The following is an 18174-nucleotide window of genomic DNA, read 5'->3' on the forward strand; positions in this document are numbered from 1 at the left end:
GGTGGAATCAAGAAGGGCTTGGCGACTAACTCGATGTGGGAGAAGGAGAAAGATTTGCGGTAGATGGATTAACCCTCCAGCCCCCTGCCACATCCACGCCTTTTGCAATATGACTTTGCAACATTTCCCATCAAGAGGTGGAGTCTATTTTCTCTCCCCTTGAATCTGAGCCGGCCTCGTGACTTTCTTTGTCCAACAGAATGCAGGGGAAACGATGTGCCAGTTTCTAGCCTAGGCCTGAAAAGGCCCTGCATGCCCTCTCTCGCTCTCTCAGACCCTGCCTCTGTTCTGGGAAGCCCAGGCTGCCCTGCAGGAGGATAAGAGGTGTGTGGTGCACCTCGTGTTCATCTCGAATAGCCCACCAAGCTCCAGAGGACAGCCACCCTGCTGGTCTACAAATAAGGGCACCCAGCCAAGATCAGAAGCAGTGCCCAGCTGACCTCAGTCAGTCTGAATTGCCAAACTTCAGAATCATGAATTAAATAAACAGTTGCTCTCTTAAGCTACAAACTGTTGGATGGCTTGTTCCATAGCAAGAGTTAACCGATAAAAGAATTGTGATTAGTGGTGATATTTTCCAAGTTGGGGACTGCAGCAGTAGGCTGAATGAAGAAATGAATGAATGGATGGTTCTTCTAAAATATTTGAAGCAAAGAAGTTTTCTTCTTCTTTTTTTTTTTTTTTTTTACAAATTTATCTATGTATTTTTGGCTGCGTTGGGTCTTCATCGCTGCACGCGGGTTTCTCATTGCGGTGGCTTCTCTTGTTGCGGAGCACGGGCTCTAGGCGCGTGGGCTTCAATAGTTGTGGCTTGTGGGCTCTAGAGCGCAGGCTCAGTAGTTGTGGCACACGGGCTTAGTTGCTCCGCGGCCTGGGATCGAACCCTTGTCCCCTGCATTGGCAGGAGGATTCTTAACCACTGTGCCACCAGGGAAGCCCTGAGGCAAAAAAGTTTTAAAAACTATTATTTATACACAAGCCAGAACAGCTCAAGGGCTATGTATGTGCTCCTGTTTTTAGAACTCCCTGGCGACAAGCACATCTCTAGGGGCAAATCCTTCGGAAACAGGGCCTTTCCTTGGGAACAAACCTGCAGTTTTGTTTCTCTGGTCCTCAGGTCCTTGGCGGTGGCAGTTCTCATGGCGATGATTCTAACCAACTTGGAATTATCCACCTGCAACCAGTGCTCAAAGCTCCTCAGGAGCTGGGAGAAATCTTCACAGCTGGCTTCCTCCTCCTGAAGCACATTTGTCTGCGGGAAGGTACAGCACGACCAACACATCAGCGTTTTTGAAAACAGTCCACTAGCCACATGTCCTGGGGATTCCATCTGAGCAGAGGGGTGGGGCCAAGGATGCCCAAACGGTGATAAGAGACACCTAGGGGTCGGGGGGGATGAGGAATGCATCTCTACTCAATGTGGCCATGTTTAGGGGCCAAGGACATTCCTCACTGTCACCTCCCTGGTCTCCTGGAGACAGCCAGCATCATCTCTTACCAGAATGTCTATAACAGTGGTCACCTTCTGCCACTTTTGTCCCCCTCGAGGCTATGCGGCCAGAGTGATCTATCTAAAATGCAAGGCCACTCAGCTGAGCCTCACTTATACACTTTAGTGGCCTCTCACACTCTTGATGTGGCCTGAGAGCCTCAGATTCTGGCTCTGCCTGGCTCTGCAGACCGTGCCACCTGCCCCATCCTCCGAGCTCTCGGCCCCTGGCGCCGGTGCCCTCTCCCTCTGTCTTTGCACACATGGCCTCCTCTGCGTGGGATGCACCCCCTCCACTCCTCTCCTTGACTCCCACTCGGCCGTGAGGATCCCCCGACATTTCCTTTCTCCCAGGAGGGCTTCGCTACCCCAGGTCACATCACTCTGCAACAGGCTGCCATAGCGCCTGGCCCCTCTGCCTCCGAGAAACGCATGTTCCGTAAACCCTTATTCTATTGCCTTGTGGTTCCCATTTCCTTGCTCCTCAAAACGTGCTCCGAGGCCCAGGAGCCTAAGCATCTCCTGGGAGCTTGTAGAAATGCAGAGTGCCGGGCCCCAGCCCAGACCTGCTGAATCAGAATCTTTTAACACGATCTGGTGGCACATGCTCTGTGCTGGATTCTACGTTCTCTGAGGGTTGGAAGTGTCTCTGTTTTATTGACAGCTGTGTCCCAGCTCCAAGCACAGTCCTCAGAACATAGTAACAGTCAGAAGTGCTTTCTGGATGGGGAAGTGAAAGAATGAATGGGAAAACAACTGAATGGATGTGTTGTCTTTGAAGAAAAAGGAATGGATTTCTTTTCAACGCGGTTTCGTTTTTTAAAGCCACTCAAGGGAAGGGATGGATGATACTATGTAGATAGGTTAGTTCTTTTTACAAAATACAGTTTAGGGCACAAAAAGTACCCATCTTGTGTGCTTTCCGTTTGCATCTGGGGTCAGCAGGAAGCTTCCAACCCCGACACTCCTCCCTGCAAAGGCAGTAGCTGGGGTTTCTGAGGGTGAGGGCCTGTCTGCCCGAGGGATGCCTGGGACCTTCCCTAGTGGGGACCCCTGGGTCTCAGAGTTCCACAGGGAGCTCTTGTGCCACTACCGGGCAGGCTCACCTGAGATGGGACATGGTCCAGTCCTGAGCGGAGCATATGGCCCCAGGCAGGGAAGGGACTTTGCTGGAGACAGCTTCCCACCATCAATTGACTGGGGATCTGGTCCCTCCCCGGAAGCCCCACTAGACGGACTCACCTGACGGTGGTGTCGGAAAATAAGATCCATGGGGGTGATTAGAAACCCAGTCTTTGGGATGTTGTTGGTGAAAATCAGTTTCTTCCCCGAATCCACTTCCACCCTCTGTAGCTGCCGGTTCCTGACGAGGCTGAGAAGACAAACCAGCCCAGTCAGCGTGGTGATGGGATGGGGACTCCCCGGGTCACGGGAGAAGGAACAGAATCAGGGCACCAGGCTGTGGGAGCCGACTTCTGGTCTTCACAAGCCCACGCCTGTCCTTCGGGTTTGTCAGAACCTCCCCAGGGCACCTGCAGCTCCAGTTTCCTGCTAGAGGCTCACGTTACTGTCATCAAGGTGCACATACCCATCGATGCAGGTGAGGCCCAGGCCAGGAGGGGCTGGAGGCTAATTCCCAAGCTGAGGCGTTTCCTCGCTCTTAGTGCCTCTACTTAGAACTGCTTGGAGATGCCCGGAGGCAGCTGGCGCCACACCCGGCACCCAGACCCCAGCCATCTGTTCTAGGAGCGCGGCTGAGCTCTCCCTGGCTGGGAAGGGGGCTGCCCGAGACCAGGTGCAGAGCCGGGAGCCCTCTCACCTCAGAAGGCTTCCCCTCAGCAGCCTCAGGGCCCCCCAAGACTCCACCAGCTCCTGAAGCTCCTTCTGGACCACAGCAGCCCCCTCCGGAGAAGACTTCTCCATCACCAGCCGGCCGCGTGCTTCAATCAGGGGCAGCTGGGCCTCCTTTGCGGGGAATTCGTCCAGCAGCTTCTGAAGGACACACACACACACACACACACACACACACACACACACACACACACACAGAGTAAGGTAATGGGGAGGGGGGTCTCTGCTCCCCAAACCTGCTTTTTTGGGATGCGGGGGACAGAATCTCTCTGTGGGGAGAGCCCTCTTACCTCGACATCGACCTCTCGGGACTGGGCATCCCATGGGCCCGTGTCCACACGGTGGGCCTCCAGCTTCTGCGTGAGCACGGAGATCCACTGTCGCAGCTCCAGAACCTCGTGGCTGAAGGTGCAATGTTCTCGCACGCTCTGCCGGCACGTGTCCACAAGGTCCTGCAGTACAGCCCCGGGGGACCCAGGCTGAGACCTCACCCTGCAGGACCCTCAGCCCTGCCGCAGCCCCAGGGGAGGGTGGCCCCCAGGGCTCCCCATCCAGCCAAGAACATGAGGGGTTGGTCTTCTCTTCTGCACAGCGCAAGGAATTTACCCCAGAAAGACCGACTCTGGTTTTAAGTGCCTATATGCCTGTCCTACTTTTATGGAAAGTACCAGGTCTGGGTGAGGGTGTGGGCAATGGGAGCTCGCGTCCGTCACGGGTTTGGGCGTAAACTGGTACAACCACTTGGGAAGACCATAGGTCTGTATCTACTAAAACCCAACACAGGCATGCCTATGACCCAACCGTTTCATTCCTGCATGTAACCCATCAGATGTGAACATATCTTCACCAAAAGGCACGTGTGTGCTGTTACTTGTGACAGCCCCAGACTGGAAACTACCCAAGTGCCTGTCAATGGTAGATGGATAAATGCACTGAGGTACATTCACAGGATGGAATATGTCACCTCTGCCGCAGCCAGAATGAACAATGTACACAGCAACCTAGTGTGACGTTATGGATGGATTTACAGCCATCACGTGGAGACCTAGAAGCCAGAAACAAAATGCAATATGCTGTCTTCATTTGAAGTAACGTATAAAATCAGGCAAACCCAGTCGATGCCATGCCAAGTCGAAGGTCAGGGTTACTCGCAGGAGTCAGGCAGCAACTGGAGGGGGCACGAGGACAGGTATTGTTCTGTGTTGTGATCTGGGTGCTGGTAACGCAGATTTTTTTGTTTTTACAAATGCATTAAGCGGCATAATTAGAGGTTCACTTTTCTGTATATGATTATACTTTGATAAAAAGTCTTTCAAATGGTCTTGCTTTGTTTCCCCTCCCGTGAGTCAATCATGGCTCAGCTCTCTGGGACCTTGTTCATCTCTGTCTCCACAAAAGGTGGGTGCTGTATCCAGCAGAGTAACCATTCTCTGTCCTCCTGGTCACCCAGCCTGAGACCCTCGAAGCCCCTCCCTCTCAGCCAACCACAGGCCAGTCAGACCCCAGGGTCTGTGGTCCCCTCTCTTGCTGTGATTCTCAGTTTAGGTCCTTGTGATTCTTTGTGATTCTTTCTAGGGCTCACAGGCCCTAGAGCACAGGCTCAGTAGTTGTGGCTCATGGGCTCTAGAGCGCAGGCTCAGTAGTTGTGGCGCGTGGGCTTAGCTGCTCTGCGGCATGTGGGATCTTCCCGGACCAGGGCTCAAATCCATGTCCCCTGCATTGGCAGGCGGATTCTTAACCACTGCGCCACCAGTGGTTTATTCAAAAATAAATTTTATCTATTTTATAAATTGAAGTATAGTTGATATAAAATGTTTCAGGTGTACAGCAAAGTGATTCAGTTATATGTACATATATATATATATTTTTTTTCTTTTTCAGATTCTTTTCCATTATAGGTTATTATAAGGCATTATTTTATTATAATTACTCTCCTTTTATTTCCCTTTTTCATAAGAGAAAAAGCGTTATATTAAATTTTAAAATTGTGCAGGTAACACTATGATTCAGGATTGCAAAGAAGATGTCAGGAATATTTGTTATTAACATAGGACATGCAGGGTCTGGAAGGGTGGAGAACCCTGCCTTAGACTAGCATTCTTGAGCTGCGGCTGCCTGACAGCTGGCTTTGCACGCCGGGGGCACTTGTGACAAATGCAGACCCAGGACGCCATTTAAATCAGTGTCAGGGTGGGGCTGGAGCCTGCATCTCAACTTGTCCTCAGGCCAGTTTTGAAGGAGCCATCCCACTACCCACACCTACTGGCCATCCCACCACCGAAGGGGCATCGATCCTGCGTGGACCCCAGCAAGATCCAGGTGGCCACTAGAGGGCACTGCATACGGGGCTTACGGCCACCAGGACCCACCTTTCAACCTGGCGTTACCGCCGCAAAGGACGGGGACTGCTGCGCGTGTGCAGCCTGGTCCGTGCTTTGGCCTCCCGGCACATGTGGAATGGTATGCTTAACTTGTTGCTGACTCCGTTGCCCATCTACCCACCAGAACTTAAACCCAGGAGAGCAGGGGCCTTGGCTGTCCCGCTCGCGCTGCCTCAATCCTTAGAGCCCAGAACACTGCCTGGCATACAGGAGGTGCTCAGTAATTGAGGTGCTCCTGAATGAATGAGGAAGGGAAGAAAGGAAGGGAGAAAGAAAAAGAAGGGTTGGAAGGAACGAAGGAAGAAAAGAGGGAGAAAGTCCCCAGGAGTGTCCGATGTCTCTGTCACAGCACAGACCCTCCGCCGGCCCCTTACCTCCAGAGACCTGTGCAGGGTCTGGTGGTCAGAGGAGAGCTGGTCCATTCTGTGCTGGTGGTGGGAGTTCCCCTGGACGAGAGGCCTCATGGCCTCCATCTGCACCCCCAGGTCCAGCCCCTCCTCCTGTAGCCCCTGCAGGAGAGGAAGGAATGAGTAGAGCATGCTTTCCGCTTCTCCTTGTGGAAGCTGATCAGGGCGGGGGCTCCGAGTGGGAGAGACTGGGAGGGTCCCGGGACCGTGGGGCTCCCCCTCTCCATCCACCGCACCATATGGCTGTCTGATGGGCCCATCCTCAGGACTGGTGAGAATTTTAAAAATGAGATGAAAACATTCTGAGACACCATGAAAATAAACTGCTAAAGACCAGAAGGCATCTCTGGGGGACAAACTCACGTCTGGACTTATACTTGATGACCACCTCTTAATATGAAAAATCACATCTCAGCTTTAGTTTTAAAGCCCCAAATGCATCGTTTTTCATACCTTCCAAAGAACATTCCCAGTTATGTATGAGCTGTGCCTGGGTTTTAAAAAGATAATTGTTGTTTCACGTGCATTTTAAAAACCGGCAAGCTCCTCATGTAGCCAACAATTATTCATGATCAACCTACGTAGAGTCCAGTGTGTTTTCAAACATTTATTCTTAATCCCCAAGTCATTTATTCAACTGAAGGCCTCTGGACTCATTAGGAACACTTAGTGAAGCAACTTTAAAAGTAAATATTCACGTTAGACTTTGGAACCATGGAGTAAGCAAAAGGACAGCCTATCATTTTGTTAGACTCAAGAATCAGCCATTTGGAGGTGCTTAAGGCCTTGCTGAGGCCAGGAACCATCAGGTATATCAGCAGAGATTCATCTGAGATGAGAGGTCAGTTCTCAGGGGAGGGTCTAAATATCTGGCTCGGGCTGGCCGCTGCTTTGCTGGTTACTGTTACTGCAGGGGGCTGCTTCTAGGCACAGCTGAGTATCTGCGTAGAGGTGACTCAGGCCCGACAGACCTCTTACCTGCAACCTCGAAAGCTGGGCCTGTTTCCCAGGAAGGTCCCGCTGAAGCCCATTCTCAGCGCGGACCCTGATTTGGAGGTCTGAGAGCCTTCTCTGCAGGGGATCAAAAGCAGCTCCGAAATCTTTGTGTTGAGCGAGTGAGCTCTGCGGAGACAGAACAGGCAGCACACAAACCAGCTTTCTTCTCAGGCTCCTTGTGGTACAACCTGACACTCACAGACTAGCTGCTCTATCTCCAGCCTCCCCCTGGCTGGCTCGTACTCACTCAGGCGCCGCCCCCTCCAGGAAGCCTTCCTGGAGCCCTTGAGGGTGTTTGACTCCCCTCCTTGAGGACCGTAGTGTCCTCACCTAACAGTTGTTCTGCCTCTAGAACAGGGGCTGGCAAACTACATCTCCTACCACACACCCCAAGTCCCAGCAGGGGCCTGTGTTTGTAAATAAAGTTTTATTGGAACACAGCCACACCCATTCATTTACAGCTGCTTTCATGCTATAGCGGCAGAGTTGAGAAGCTGCAACAGAGACCACTTGCCCTGCGAACCCTCAAATGTTTGCTAAATGTTTGCTCCGTGGATTAGATCAGACCAGGGATGTAATGCTCTTAGCAGGTGCCAGGCCCCTGGTCATTGCCCCAGAGACCATCTCTTTCATCATCATCATTATTAGATGCTCAGCAAACATTTGTTACCTAAAAGAAACTGGCCACAACATCCCACGTTATGTCTTTGATTTCGTGTGGCCGTTTAGAAGTGTCCCTAATACTACTAGCTCCCAGCTCTCCAGTGGTTTAAAGTTTACAAGTGTTTTTCTCTGTGTCTTCTTATCTGACAGTCCCCAGCTCTTTGCAGAAAACAGTTCGACTTGATCGGTGAAGAAGGGAATTTGGGGGCAGAGGTGGGAGGCCGACAGGTGAGAAGGATCGCGCCATAATCCTACCCAGATGATAGATGAGGGGCCTGAGGGCGTGGGGGACAAAGCGATATGTCCAGGGCCACGTGGTGGCCAGTGGCAGAGCTGGGGTCAGGATGCAGGGCTGCCCTTCCTGGAGGGCCGGGTCGACGGCTGAGGGCCGCCAGCGGGGCTCACCTGCAGTTTGCTCTTTCTCTGCAGAAGCCGGTTGTGCAGTAAGTCTCTGTCCCTCACGGAAGTTGCCACCTGCTCCAGCAGGGCCGTGGCTCTCTCCTGGCCAAAGATGCCGCCCAGCAGGTCTTTCTCCAGCTGCAGCATTGTCAGCTCCTCCTTCAGGCGGGAGCTTTCCGCCAGGGCCGCCTAGGGGAGACAGGGCCTCCGTGAGCCGCAGGGCAGGATGAGGCTGGAGATGGGGCCAGGAGCGCACCTGTTCTGGCTGTGCCTGCTCAGGAGGCTGGGCCTTGGTGCTGGTTTCCAAGGAAGTGGCAAACGTGAGGAGAAACGGGCGGGCAGGAGGGCGGTAGGAGGCCCTGAATGGCAGGGTCAATCTGATTCCTCTCTCACCTCCACATCCATCTTATTACCAAAGCCTGAGCAAGAATTCTACCTCCTACGTGTTCCGGAAATCCGTCCCCTCTCCATCCACCACCACTGACTGTGCTCACCTGAACCCCAGAAGCTCCTGACCGCCTGCTGCCTCCCAGCCGCCCCCCGAAATCGACCGTCCACACTGCAGCCGAACCCCAAACTAACCAGTCTGATCCTCTACTCGGTGATCCTCTATCACCGACAGCAGTGGGCCATCCCCCAGTTGGTGTATGGGACACTTCGAAGGGGCTAAGGGCCTATGGGATCATGATCAGAGGAAATTCTGGAAGGCTTCCCAGAGGAGGTGGCACCTGAGTGAAGTCGTGACGTGTAGGAGCTCACCGGGCAGAGAGGGGAGGAAAAGGGGACTCAGAAGCCCTGTGTAATGGGCAGCTGGCTCCTAAGCAGGCAGCCTGAACTCTGCACAGCCCAGGCCTCACCTCCTCCAGGAAGCCTCCCCTGACCACATTCCCAGCCTACATGCACTCTTCCTGCCTCCAAAGCCTTGTTCCCCGCTTCAGGCTCCTGCTGATGAACAAGCTGTTGGGGACAAATACCTCTTGCTTCTCTAACTGAGGGCACAGGGGCCCTGGAGGCCAGGGGTTTGGTCTTCAGCTGGCCAGAGTCCTTCCATTTGATATCTGATGATGTTACAGAGACGCTGACCTGGGCATGGGGCTGGGAGAGGGAGAACTAAGACCCCAGCCCAGGTGTGTGGTTTGCAATTAGCTACACAGAGGTCAAGCCTCTAGCTGTAGGGAGTCACCTTCACCCCCTTTTCGCCAGACTCAGACACAATATCACGAGTGTTAAGAATTTAGGCTGGGGAGTTGCAATCATGAGTTTGGATTCCATACTAACTGGGAGAACTTGGGCAATTCCAAGCCTCGGTTTTCTCATCGGTAAATTAGGGGTAGTCACACCCTAGGTCACGGGGCTGCCGTGAGGCTTAACTGCCTAGAAAGCATTTAACGTACTGCAGGACCCACAGTGAACGCACCATAAAAGACAGATCTTCTCAGCCATTATTAGTTAACCGACTGTTATGTGTTGAATTGTATCCTTCAAAAAAGATATGGTGGAAAAAAAAAAAAAAGAAGACTCATGGGGAGAAGACGGCCACGTGATGACAGACACGGAGATCAGAGTGATGGACCGACAAGCCAGTGAACACCAGCGACCGCCAGCAAATACCAGAAGCTAGAAGAGGTAAAGGAGGATTCTCCCCTAGAGCCACTGGGAAGAGCAAGGCCCTCCTGACACCTTGACTTTGGACTTGCAGCTTCCAGAACTTGGAGAGAATGAACTTCTGCTGTTTTAAGCCACCAGTCTTTGGTGCTTTGTCGCAGCAGCCCCGGGGAACTAATACACCAGCCACGCCCAGGTTTTGGCTGGAGCTTTGCAGATCCACAGGCTGCTCTGAGGCTAGATGCAGGAGCTGAGTCGAGAAAAGAGAGAGCTGGCAGCTTGAGCCCTGGCCTGTGAGATCCATCCCGCCCAGGTGCGCCGGTGGGAGTGATGAAGACATACTCCCAGCCAGCAAACAGCGTCCAAACGTGAATAAACCAAAGTCCTGGCCCCAAGTGTTCCAACCCACTGCTCCGTGAAATTCCCACACTGGGAGTCCTGGGTCATACTCTAGAAAGACAGGACCTCTCTCCTGCTTCGAGGAGGTCCCGGTTTGCTTTCTGCCTTAGTGGGAAGGACAGGATGAAATACAGTTGTGACGCAGTGGGGAAAGTTAGACAGGTCTGGGTCGAAGCCGGCCCTGTCACTTAATGGTTGTGTCACATCCAGCAAGTGGCTTCCCCTCTGGGGCATTTGCTCTTCTCAACAGTCAAATGATAATAAGTGTTCTGAATGCCTCACAAACCTATTCTCAGCAGCCAGAGTGAAGACATGGATAAGAACATTAGACAAGAGTCTAGAACCCACCATTCTGCCCCCAGCTCTGCTCTCCTGAGCAGCCTGACCTTGAACAAGCTCCCTAACTTCTCCCTGGCCCCAGTCCCTCATCAGTAAAATGAGGAGAATGCTAGCAATGGAAACAAAAATCCATGTACATAGATAATCAAAATATGCTGATTATGGCAGTGAAAATTGGAAAGAACCTAAACAATCTAAGTGCAGAAACTTTAAAAAAAAATGACATGGAATATTCTGCAGCCATTTCAAGTGACGGCTTTACTGAACCATTTTAAAGGCCGCTGAGAAGAAGTTCATATGTGTCAACTGAAAGTATCTGAATATACAGCCATACAGCATGAGCTCAAATACACGGTGAGGATGTACACTTGCAGTGGTGGCACCCACCTTGGGGCCATGAAGGCAGACGTGGTTTAGAGCTGGAAAGAGCTTGGGTCCTGGAAGATACTGCTGAGCTATCAAGCCAGCTCTGGGGCAACCTGAAAGTCTCCGTGTTTGTTTGTTTGTTTAATTATTTAATTTTTTGGGCCACGTTGGGTCTTCGTTGCTGCTCGCGGGCTTTCTCTAGTTGAGGTGAGCGGGGGCTACTCTTCGTTGCGGTGCACGGGTTTCTCATTGCAGTGGCCTCTCTTGTTGCAGAGCACGGGCTCTAGGCGCATGGGCTCAGTAGTTGTGGCTCGCGGGCTCCAGAGCGCAGGCTCAGCAGTTGTGGCGCACGGGCTTAGTTGCTCTGTGGCATGTGGGATCTTCCCGGAGCGGGGCTCGAACCCATGTCCCCTGCGTTGGCAGGCGGATTCTTAGCCACTGCACCACCAGGGGAGTCCCGTCTCTGTGTTTTAAGCCACCACTGATCAGGTTTCCTGTCACTTGTCACATGCAGCCCAATTGACACACAATAAAGGTAATGGCCTGACACCCTGCTGTTTCTCAGCACTGCTCAGGCTTCCACCTGAGGACTGCCTGCAGCAGGGTCCTAAAGAGAAGGGCTGAGCGCAGATCCGTGCAGAGTCCTGGAGCCACACCAGGCACCAGGCTTCACCTCCTTCCCAAGAACTGACGGTGACTTTTGTCGCTGATAACTACAAGTGTTGACATTTCCTGTGCACTTAGAACTCACCAGACAGGGTACAGTGGGCTCCACCCAGACATCTGGAGGACCCAGAGACACGCCTGTCCCTGCGGGGTCGGCTGAAACGCTAAGCTTGGCTGGTGGCCTCCCCCAGCTGCACCCATCAGCCCTCCCGACAGAGCCATGCGGACCTCAATCTGCGGCAGGAAGGTGTGGATGGAGGGCGGGTCCGGCAGGCTGGCGGTGACGTCCACGATCCTCTGGGCCAGAGCCCTCCACAGCTGCAGCTCCTGCAGGGGCCGCTGGAAATGCCGCCACAGGTCCACGCCCGCGGCATTACGCAGTCTGCTGCTCTTGGCTTTCATGCTGTGAGCACCGTGGAGGGGGAACCGAGAGAGGAGAGAGCGGGTCAGTATGCCCAGGAAGAGCAAGGCCGCTGCCCAGAACCCAGAGCGCCCAGCTTGTGCTGCTTCCAGGGCGGGCACTCTCCTCTCCTACGGACTACTGGGCTGGGACCCTGAGGCCTGTGCTGTCCAGATAAAAGGGCACTGGAGGTAAGCCAGTCCTCGAATCGACTTGCATCCCAGCTTCTGGACCAGGTAAAGAGTCAAGCCTGGAAGAGGAATTATGGGGCCCCCAGGCTGGTACCGCCTGCCCCCAGGCACCTCGCGGAAGCAAAACAGAATACTTTCTTGAGTAGGGTGCCATTACTTGAGGCCCAAATAATTTCTACAGATAATTTTTCCAATATACTGTCCATCGTATAGCACAGGGAACTATATTCCATAACTTGTAATAACCTATAATGGAAAAGAATCTGAAAAAGAAACGATATATATGTATAACTGCATCACTTCGCTATACACCTGAAACGAACAAAACGTTGTAAATCGACTACATTTCCAAAAAAATACATAGATATATGTACAGATATAATGTCTAGCACCCAGTCATAGATAACCAGCGCCTACCACCTCCACGGGAGCAACGAAGGGGAGGGAGCCCTCGGCCACCTGCTCCCAAGGCCCACTTTATGCACAGGAGATTCAGTCTCACCACCACCTCAGCATCTTGTGGAGGACCCAGGCCCTTGTTCTGGGTGTACACATGTAGGGCCTGTGCACACCGTGGGGTGAGAGTCACCTGGCAAGGCAGGAGGTCCCTGAGTTCCTTCTCGAGGAAAACCCCTGCATCAGAGGCAGGAGGATGAGAAGTGCTACAGGGGCAGGGACAGTTGGGCTGTGTTCCAAACACCTCTGAGCCTCATGCAGTAAAAACAGGTACCGATCCTGAATTTACACTGTGCCCAGCTCCACACAGGGTGGGTATTTGAACTGCTGGTCTTTGCTGGGCTAAGACGCTGGAGACCTAGCCGCGCCCGAACCCATGGGCGGACAGGGAGGTAGGGGCTGGTCTGAAGTCAGGTCCAGCGCTTACATCAGCACGGCCATCAGCAAGTGGGGCACAATGCTGGCCTAGTGAAAAGCCCTCCCCTTCGGCCATTACATAGGGGACCCATCCCCCGTGTGAAGCTGCATAAGGAGACTTGATGGAAATAAGTGAAGAGGCCACATAGCACGGAGAAAAGCAAAGTTCAGGCCTCTTTCTGGGAGCAGAATGGAAAATACTTCGAAAAGGGGGTCAGTACCTGAGCCCAGTGAGACCCTATAATGGCCAGTCGTTGATAAGAACAAGAACTGTTTGTTATCAGGGAGCAAGACGGTGCAAGCCCCCTCTGCAGCTGGTGTCAGATGGGCAGAGGCCCTGAGCATGAGGTCCAGGACCACCCTCGGCCCGCCCGGTACCTCTGGTGCTCCTGGATGGCAGAGACCACGCTGCCCGCGAGGGGCTGCGGGTCCTCGGGGAACACGATGAGCTCCTTCAGCCGAGCCTGCAGCCGGTCCACCCGAGGTTCCTCCGCGGCCAGCGCCGCCCGCGTGGCCTGCAGCAACAGACAACACCCGACGGGACAGGTGAGCTTCCGAGATGGGATGGTGGTGTGTGTGTACCGGGGTGAGCATATCCTGTGGAAGTGGGCCAGCCTGGGGGAAAACGATCCCCCAGGGGAGGGACAGAGGCCCCGAGAGCTCAGCCCCTGCTCTCCCGCTCCGTGACCCCAAACACATTTGCTCTTTTTTTTTTTTTTTTTTGCGGTACGCAGGCCTCTCACTGTTGTGGCCCCTCCCGTTGCGGAGCACAGGCTCCGGACACGCAGGCTCAGTGGCCATGGCTCACGGGCCCAGCCGTTCCGCGGCATGTGGGATCTTCCCGGACCGGGGCACGAACCCATGTCCCCTGCATCGGCAGGCGGATTCTCAACCACTGCGCCACCGGGGAAGCCCCATATTTGCTCTTGATGAGCAGGTTTTTCTCTTTATCATCACCTACCTCACAGCCTTGCCATCGACTAGCACCTAATCATACAAATAACTAATACTTAGGGAACAGTGACGACGTGCTGAGTGCCCTGTGGTCCCATTCATTGAAGCCTCACCATGGTCCTAGACAGTAATTCTCCGTGTCCCCGTTTTATACACAAGGAAACTCTGGCCAAGAGTTTTCTGACAGTTGCAGAGCTGGGAAATAGTGGACCTGACATTGGAGCAGGGCCCTCTGGCCCTTAACCTGCCCCTTCAGCACTGAAGGAAACAATGACCTGAAGATGCTCCGTGAACCCAGTTATTGTCAGCAAGAGGGTATTTCCACCCAGCATGCCCGACCACTCCACTCAGCCACGTTCAGGTACTGCAGATGCGGCCTTTTCTTGCTATCCCGGGAAATGTGGAGTTTGATCCTGACCTTGACTCTGGCTGGTAGGAGGCAGGGTGGGGGAGTGGAAAGCGCACGGGCTCCGGCAGGACACAGGCTGGCCTGGAAACCCACCTCCAGCCCTTCCCAGCTGCGCAGCCTTGGATCAGTCCTGGTCCCTCGGGGGTAAAACGGGGCCACCCCCGCTTGACAAGGCATCGAGTACAGGGCAGGAGTATTTCTCACTAAACGCTAGTTTAAGAACAGAAATCTTCGAACAAGTTCTGAAATTCCCCTTCACTGATTTCCGGCTAGTCATATCTTGGTCATAATTGACACTTGAACCGGGTGGGACAGGCCGCACCTGTAGGGATGTGGTCTGCCTCCTGCCTCGGGAAAGGCTTCCTGAAACATAGCCGGGCGTGGCCGGGTGGCGGCTGTCGGGACACGGGAGTGTTGGCAGGGCTTTCCAGGCCTTACCCTCCCCAAACTCCATCCCTGCCAGTTTGCTTGCTTTGACCTTGGCCCTCACCTAGAACTCCTGCTAAGAGCCATATGTTCCCTGAGTCCCGATGCTATTGGCAGGTGCTGTTCTAAGCACTTTTGTTTTCACAGGTTCATAAGGAATGCGGAAGGCAGGTCTCATCATCATCACGTCCATGTCACATTTAACTGAGATTTAACGAATTCTCCCCAGGAATTCCCTGGCGGTCCAGTGGTTAGGACTCCGCGCTTTCACCAACGAGGGCCGGGGTTCAATCCGTGGTTGGGGGAACTAGGATCCTGCAAGCCGAGCGGTGTGGCCAAAAAAAAAAAAAGTAATTCTTCCAAAGCCAACCAATCGGCAAGGAGAGGAACCAAGACTCGAACCCGGGCAGTCTGATCTGAAAGTCCCCGCCCTTCACCACCACACCACACCACCCCTACCTTGTGCCAAGGCAGACAATCCTACAAGGGAAACAACTCCCTCTGTACAAAGTTGATCATTGCAGTGAACCTGGTCTCCTACAAGGCTGAGTGATGTTAAAGAGCGTGGATGCTTTGTTTCTACCTACACACAAATATTTCTGCATATGAGCAAACATTAGAAAGAAGAGGGGAAAAAACAGAACAATCTGGAGTGGAGGTAGGACCTGGGGGCTTTCCTTTTAGATCTTTCTCCTAATGGAATTGACAAGCTAGCCCTTTGAGTTAATATAGTAAATAAAGGACTGCAGAAGGGCGTTAATCCTTATTTGAAAAATCTCTCTGTCCTCACGTCAAACCTCTCGCGAGTGTGCACACGGGTGGGGAAGGGGGAGGGTGCTCCGATTGGACACCGTGTCTGGGTTGGAGTGCCCCCACCCTCCCCAGGATGGGCATCACCTGCTGGGCCTCCTAAGAGCCCTGGTTATGTTTGTTCCTCATCTTCTCTACACTGAGAGCCTTGCCTCTGACCTCACACTCCCTGCTCTGTGCTCGGAAAGTGCTCACCACATCCTACCATCAGGCAAGAGAATGGCAAACTTGGAGCCGGTCCACCTCTTATTTACCCACCAACTCATCATGTGATGCTGGGGATGTCGGTGGGGGGGGGAGCGGGGTGGAATCTCTCCAGGCCTCAGTTTCCTCATCCAGAAAACAGGTACAAACAACCAATTTGTCTACTATGCTCGGGGCACTGAGATTATCAAAAATCCAGGAAGACCAGAGCCAGTGTGCTTGAGACTTAGCGAGATCCCCCCACTGCACAGAGGATGCCCCGAGGCACACACGGCACCCGGACTGGGCCGTGGCTTTGCCAAACACTGCTTACCGAGTAGAGTCTCCAGCGGGCCACCAGCTCGTCCTGGGTCCCTGCTTTGGCCACGGGTTCCAGGTCCTCCTCCGCCAGCCTCTGAAGGCCCTTCCTGAACTCTGCCAGCTCGGCCTCCAGCTGCCTCCTCTGCTGCTCGTAGGCTTCCCTGGACCAGAGCAGGCCCCGCAGCCGCCCCTCCTCCCCCTCCCAGAGTGCACGCAGCTTCTCCAGAACATTCCGCATCTCCTCCAGTTCTCTGGTGATCTTCTCTGCACCCAGAGGGGAGCTGCTCTGGATGACGCCCCCGGCCTGCTCCTCCAGCCTCCGCAAAGACTCCTCGCCCCTGGGAAAGTCGCTGGCGATGTCCTAAAGCAGGGAGGCGGTGGGAAAGAAACCCGAAGGGAAAAAGAAAACACGTGCTGCATTTCCCAGGACCGCTGGGAGCGTCATGCCCGACGGTAATTCCTATTCCCAGGCTAGACCCAAGGCACCTTTCCAAGGGGTACACGTCTGCCTTTATAACATTCGGGATGTGATTCCTTTACCATGTCATTTACAAGCCATGTGATTAAGTGAAGGGGAAAGTCTCTGTTGGGTACTTCTCTGTCTTTAACACTCTCTGACATTTGTTAATCTTGCTTTTTTAACAGAGACGGAGGCAGCCTCAGGCTCGAAGCCTTCAGCTGGCAAAAGTATGGAGCAAATAGAACCTAGCGACGCCATTTGGCCTCATGACATCTATTTGTATGGCTATCTACCAATTATGAATGAGTATTGGTATTCCATTTATGACAATGATATAAAATTTCTTTTTAAATCAGTGTTCATTGCCTTCTAATATTAAAAAAAAAATTTCGGTAAACACTTTTGTCTGTTTTATTTAAAATACCTCCAAAATATTTTTTTCACTTTTTTAGTGAAGTGCCACTTACATGGAGTACAGTACGGACTGTCCTTGACTTAAAATGGTTCAACTTACGATCTTTTTTACGATGGTATGAGAGCAATGTGCATTCAGTGGAAACTGTACTTTGCATTTTGAATCCTGATCTTTTCCCAGACTAGTGATATGCAGGACGATGCCCTCCTGATGCTGGGCAGCGGCAGTGAATGTAAACCAACATAGCTTTCACTTTCACTATGGTATTCAATAAATTACATGAGGTATTCAACACTTTATTATAAAACAGCCTTTGTGCTAGATGATTTTAGGCTAATGGAAGATGATCTGAGCACGCTTCAGGTGGGCTGGACTAAGCTATGATGTTTGGTAGGTTAGGTGTATGAAATGCACTTTCGACTTACGATATTTTCAACTTACGATGGGTTTATTGGGACGTAGCCCTGCTGTAAGTTGAGAAAATCTATATATAGATCTTAAGTGTTACTGTTCAAAGAGTTTTGAGGAATATATATGCCCATGCAGTCCACACTGTTATCAAAATATAGCATTTCTAACATCCCAGAAGATTCTAGAACTTCATCTATTTGAAATCATAGAATATGTTATTTTTTGAAACTGGCTTCTTTCACTCAGCATAACGTTTTTTAGATTCTTCTATGCTGTCAGGTATATCAGAACTTCATTCCTTTTCATTGACTAAAATGTCTTCGTACATATATTCTATTCTATGACGTGTTTATCCAATACTCTGCTGATAAAAATCTGAGTTGTTTTCAGTTTAGGGCTGTTATGAATAAGGTTGCTGTGAACATTCTTTTACCGATACCCACACTTTTCAAAAGTTCAATTTGGGGCTTCCCTGGTGGCGCAGTGGTTGAGAGTCCGCCTGCCGATGCAGGGGACGCGGGTTCGTGCCCCGGTCCGTGAGGATCCCACGTGCCGCGGAGCGGCTGGGCCCGCGAGCCATGGCTGCTGAGCCTGCGCGTCCGGAGCCTGTGCTCCGCAACGGGAGAGGCCACAACAGTGTATATCACTTTGCTTTTACAAAAGACCTACATTAGTACCTGTTTTCGCTACCTGAAAGAAATCCAAAGAGGATTTTAGCTTTTGCGAGAAAAGGTAATTACTTCTCCGCTTGTTTTCTGTT

General features: G+C 52.4%; 1 protein-coding gene across 3 annotated transcripts in view; it reads right to left on the bottom strand.

Moving 5' to 3' along the window:
- Nucleotides 1–18174, bottom strand: part of SYNE3 (spectrin repeat containing nuclear envelope family member 3) — a 93990-nt gene that overhangs the window by 18264 nt on the left and 57552 nt on the right. For 2 of the 3 annotated variants that reach the window (XM_032624002.1, XM_032624000.1), the window contains exons 6-15: nt 16142–16489; nt 13404–13540; nt 11790–11964; nt 8193–8375; nt 7107–7250; nt 6096–6230; nt 3631–3792; nt 3309–3481; nt 2732–2861; nt 1091–1252 (exon numbers count right to left, since the gene is read on the bottom strand). In XM_032624002.1, the coding sequence (XP_032479893.1) occupies nt 1091–1252; nt 2732–2861; nt 3309–3481; nt 3631–3792; nt 6096–6230; nt 7107–7250; nt 8193–8375; nt 11790–11964; nt 13404–13540; nt 16142–16489 (1749 nt within the window). The remainder of the gene's footprint in view (nt 1–1090; nt 1253–2731; nt 2862–3308; nt 3482–3630; nt 3793–6095; nt 6231–7106; nt 7251–8192; nt 8376–11789; nt 11965–13403; nt 13541–16141; nt 16490–18174) is intronic. The other variant, XM_032624001.1, reaches the window with a different exon arrangement.

Source organism: Phocoena sinus, chromosome 2, assembly GCF_008692025.1.
Source record: "Phocoena sinus isolate mPhoSin1 chromosome 2, mPhoSin1.pri, whole genome shotgun sequence".
NCBI lineage: Eukaryota > Metazoa > Chordata > Mammalia > Artiodactyla > Phocoenidae > Phocoena > Phocoena sinus.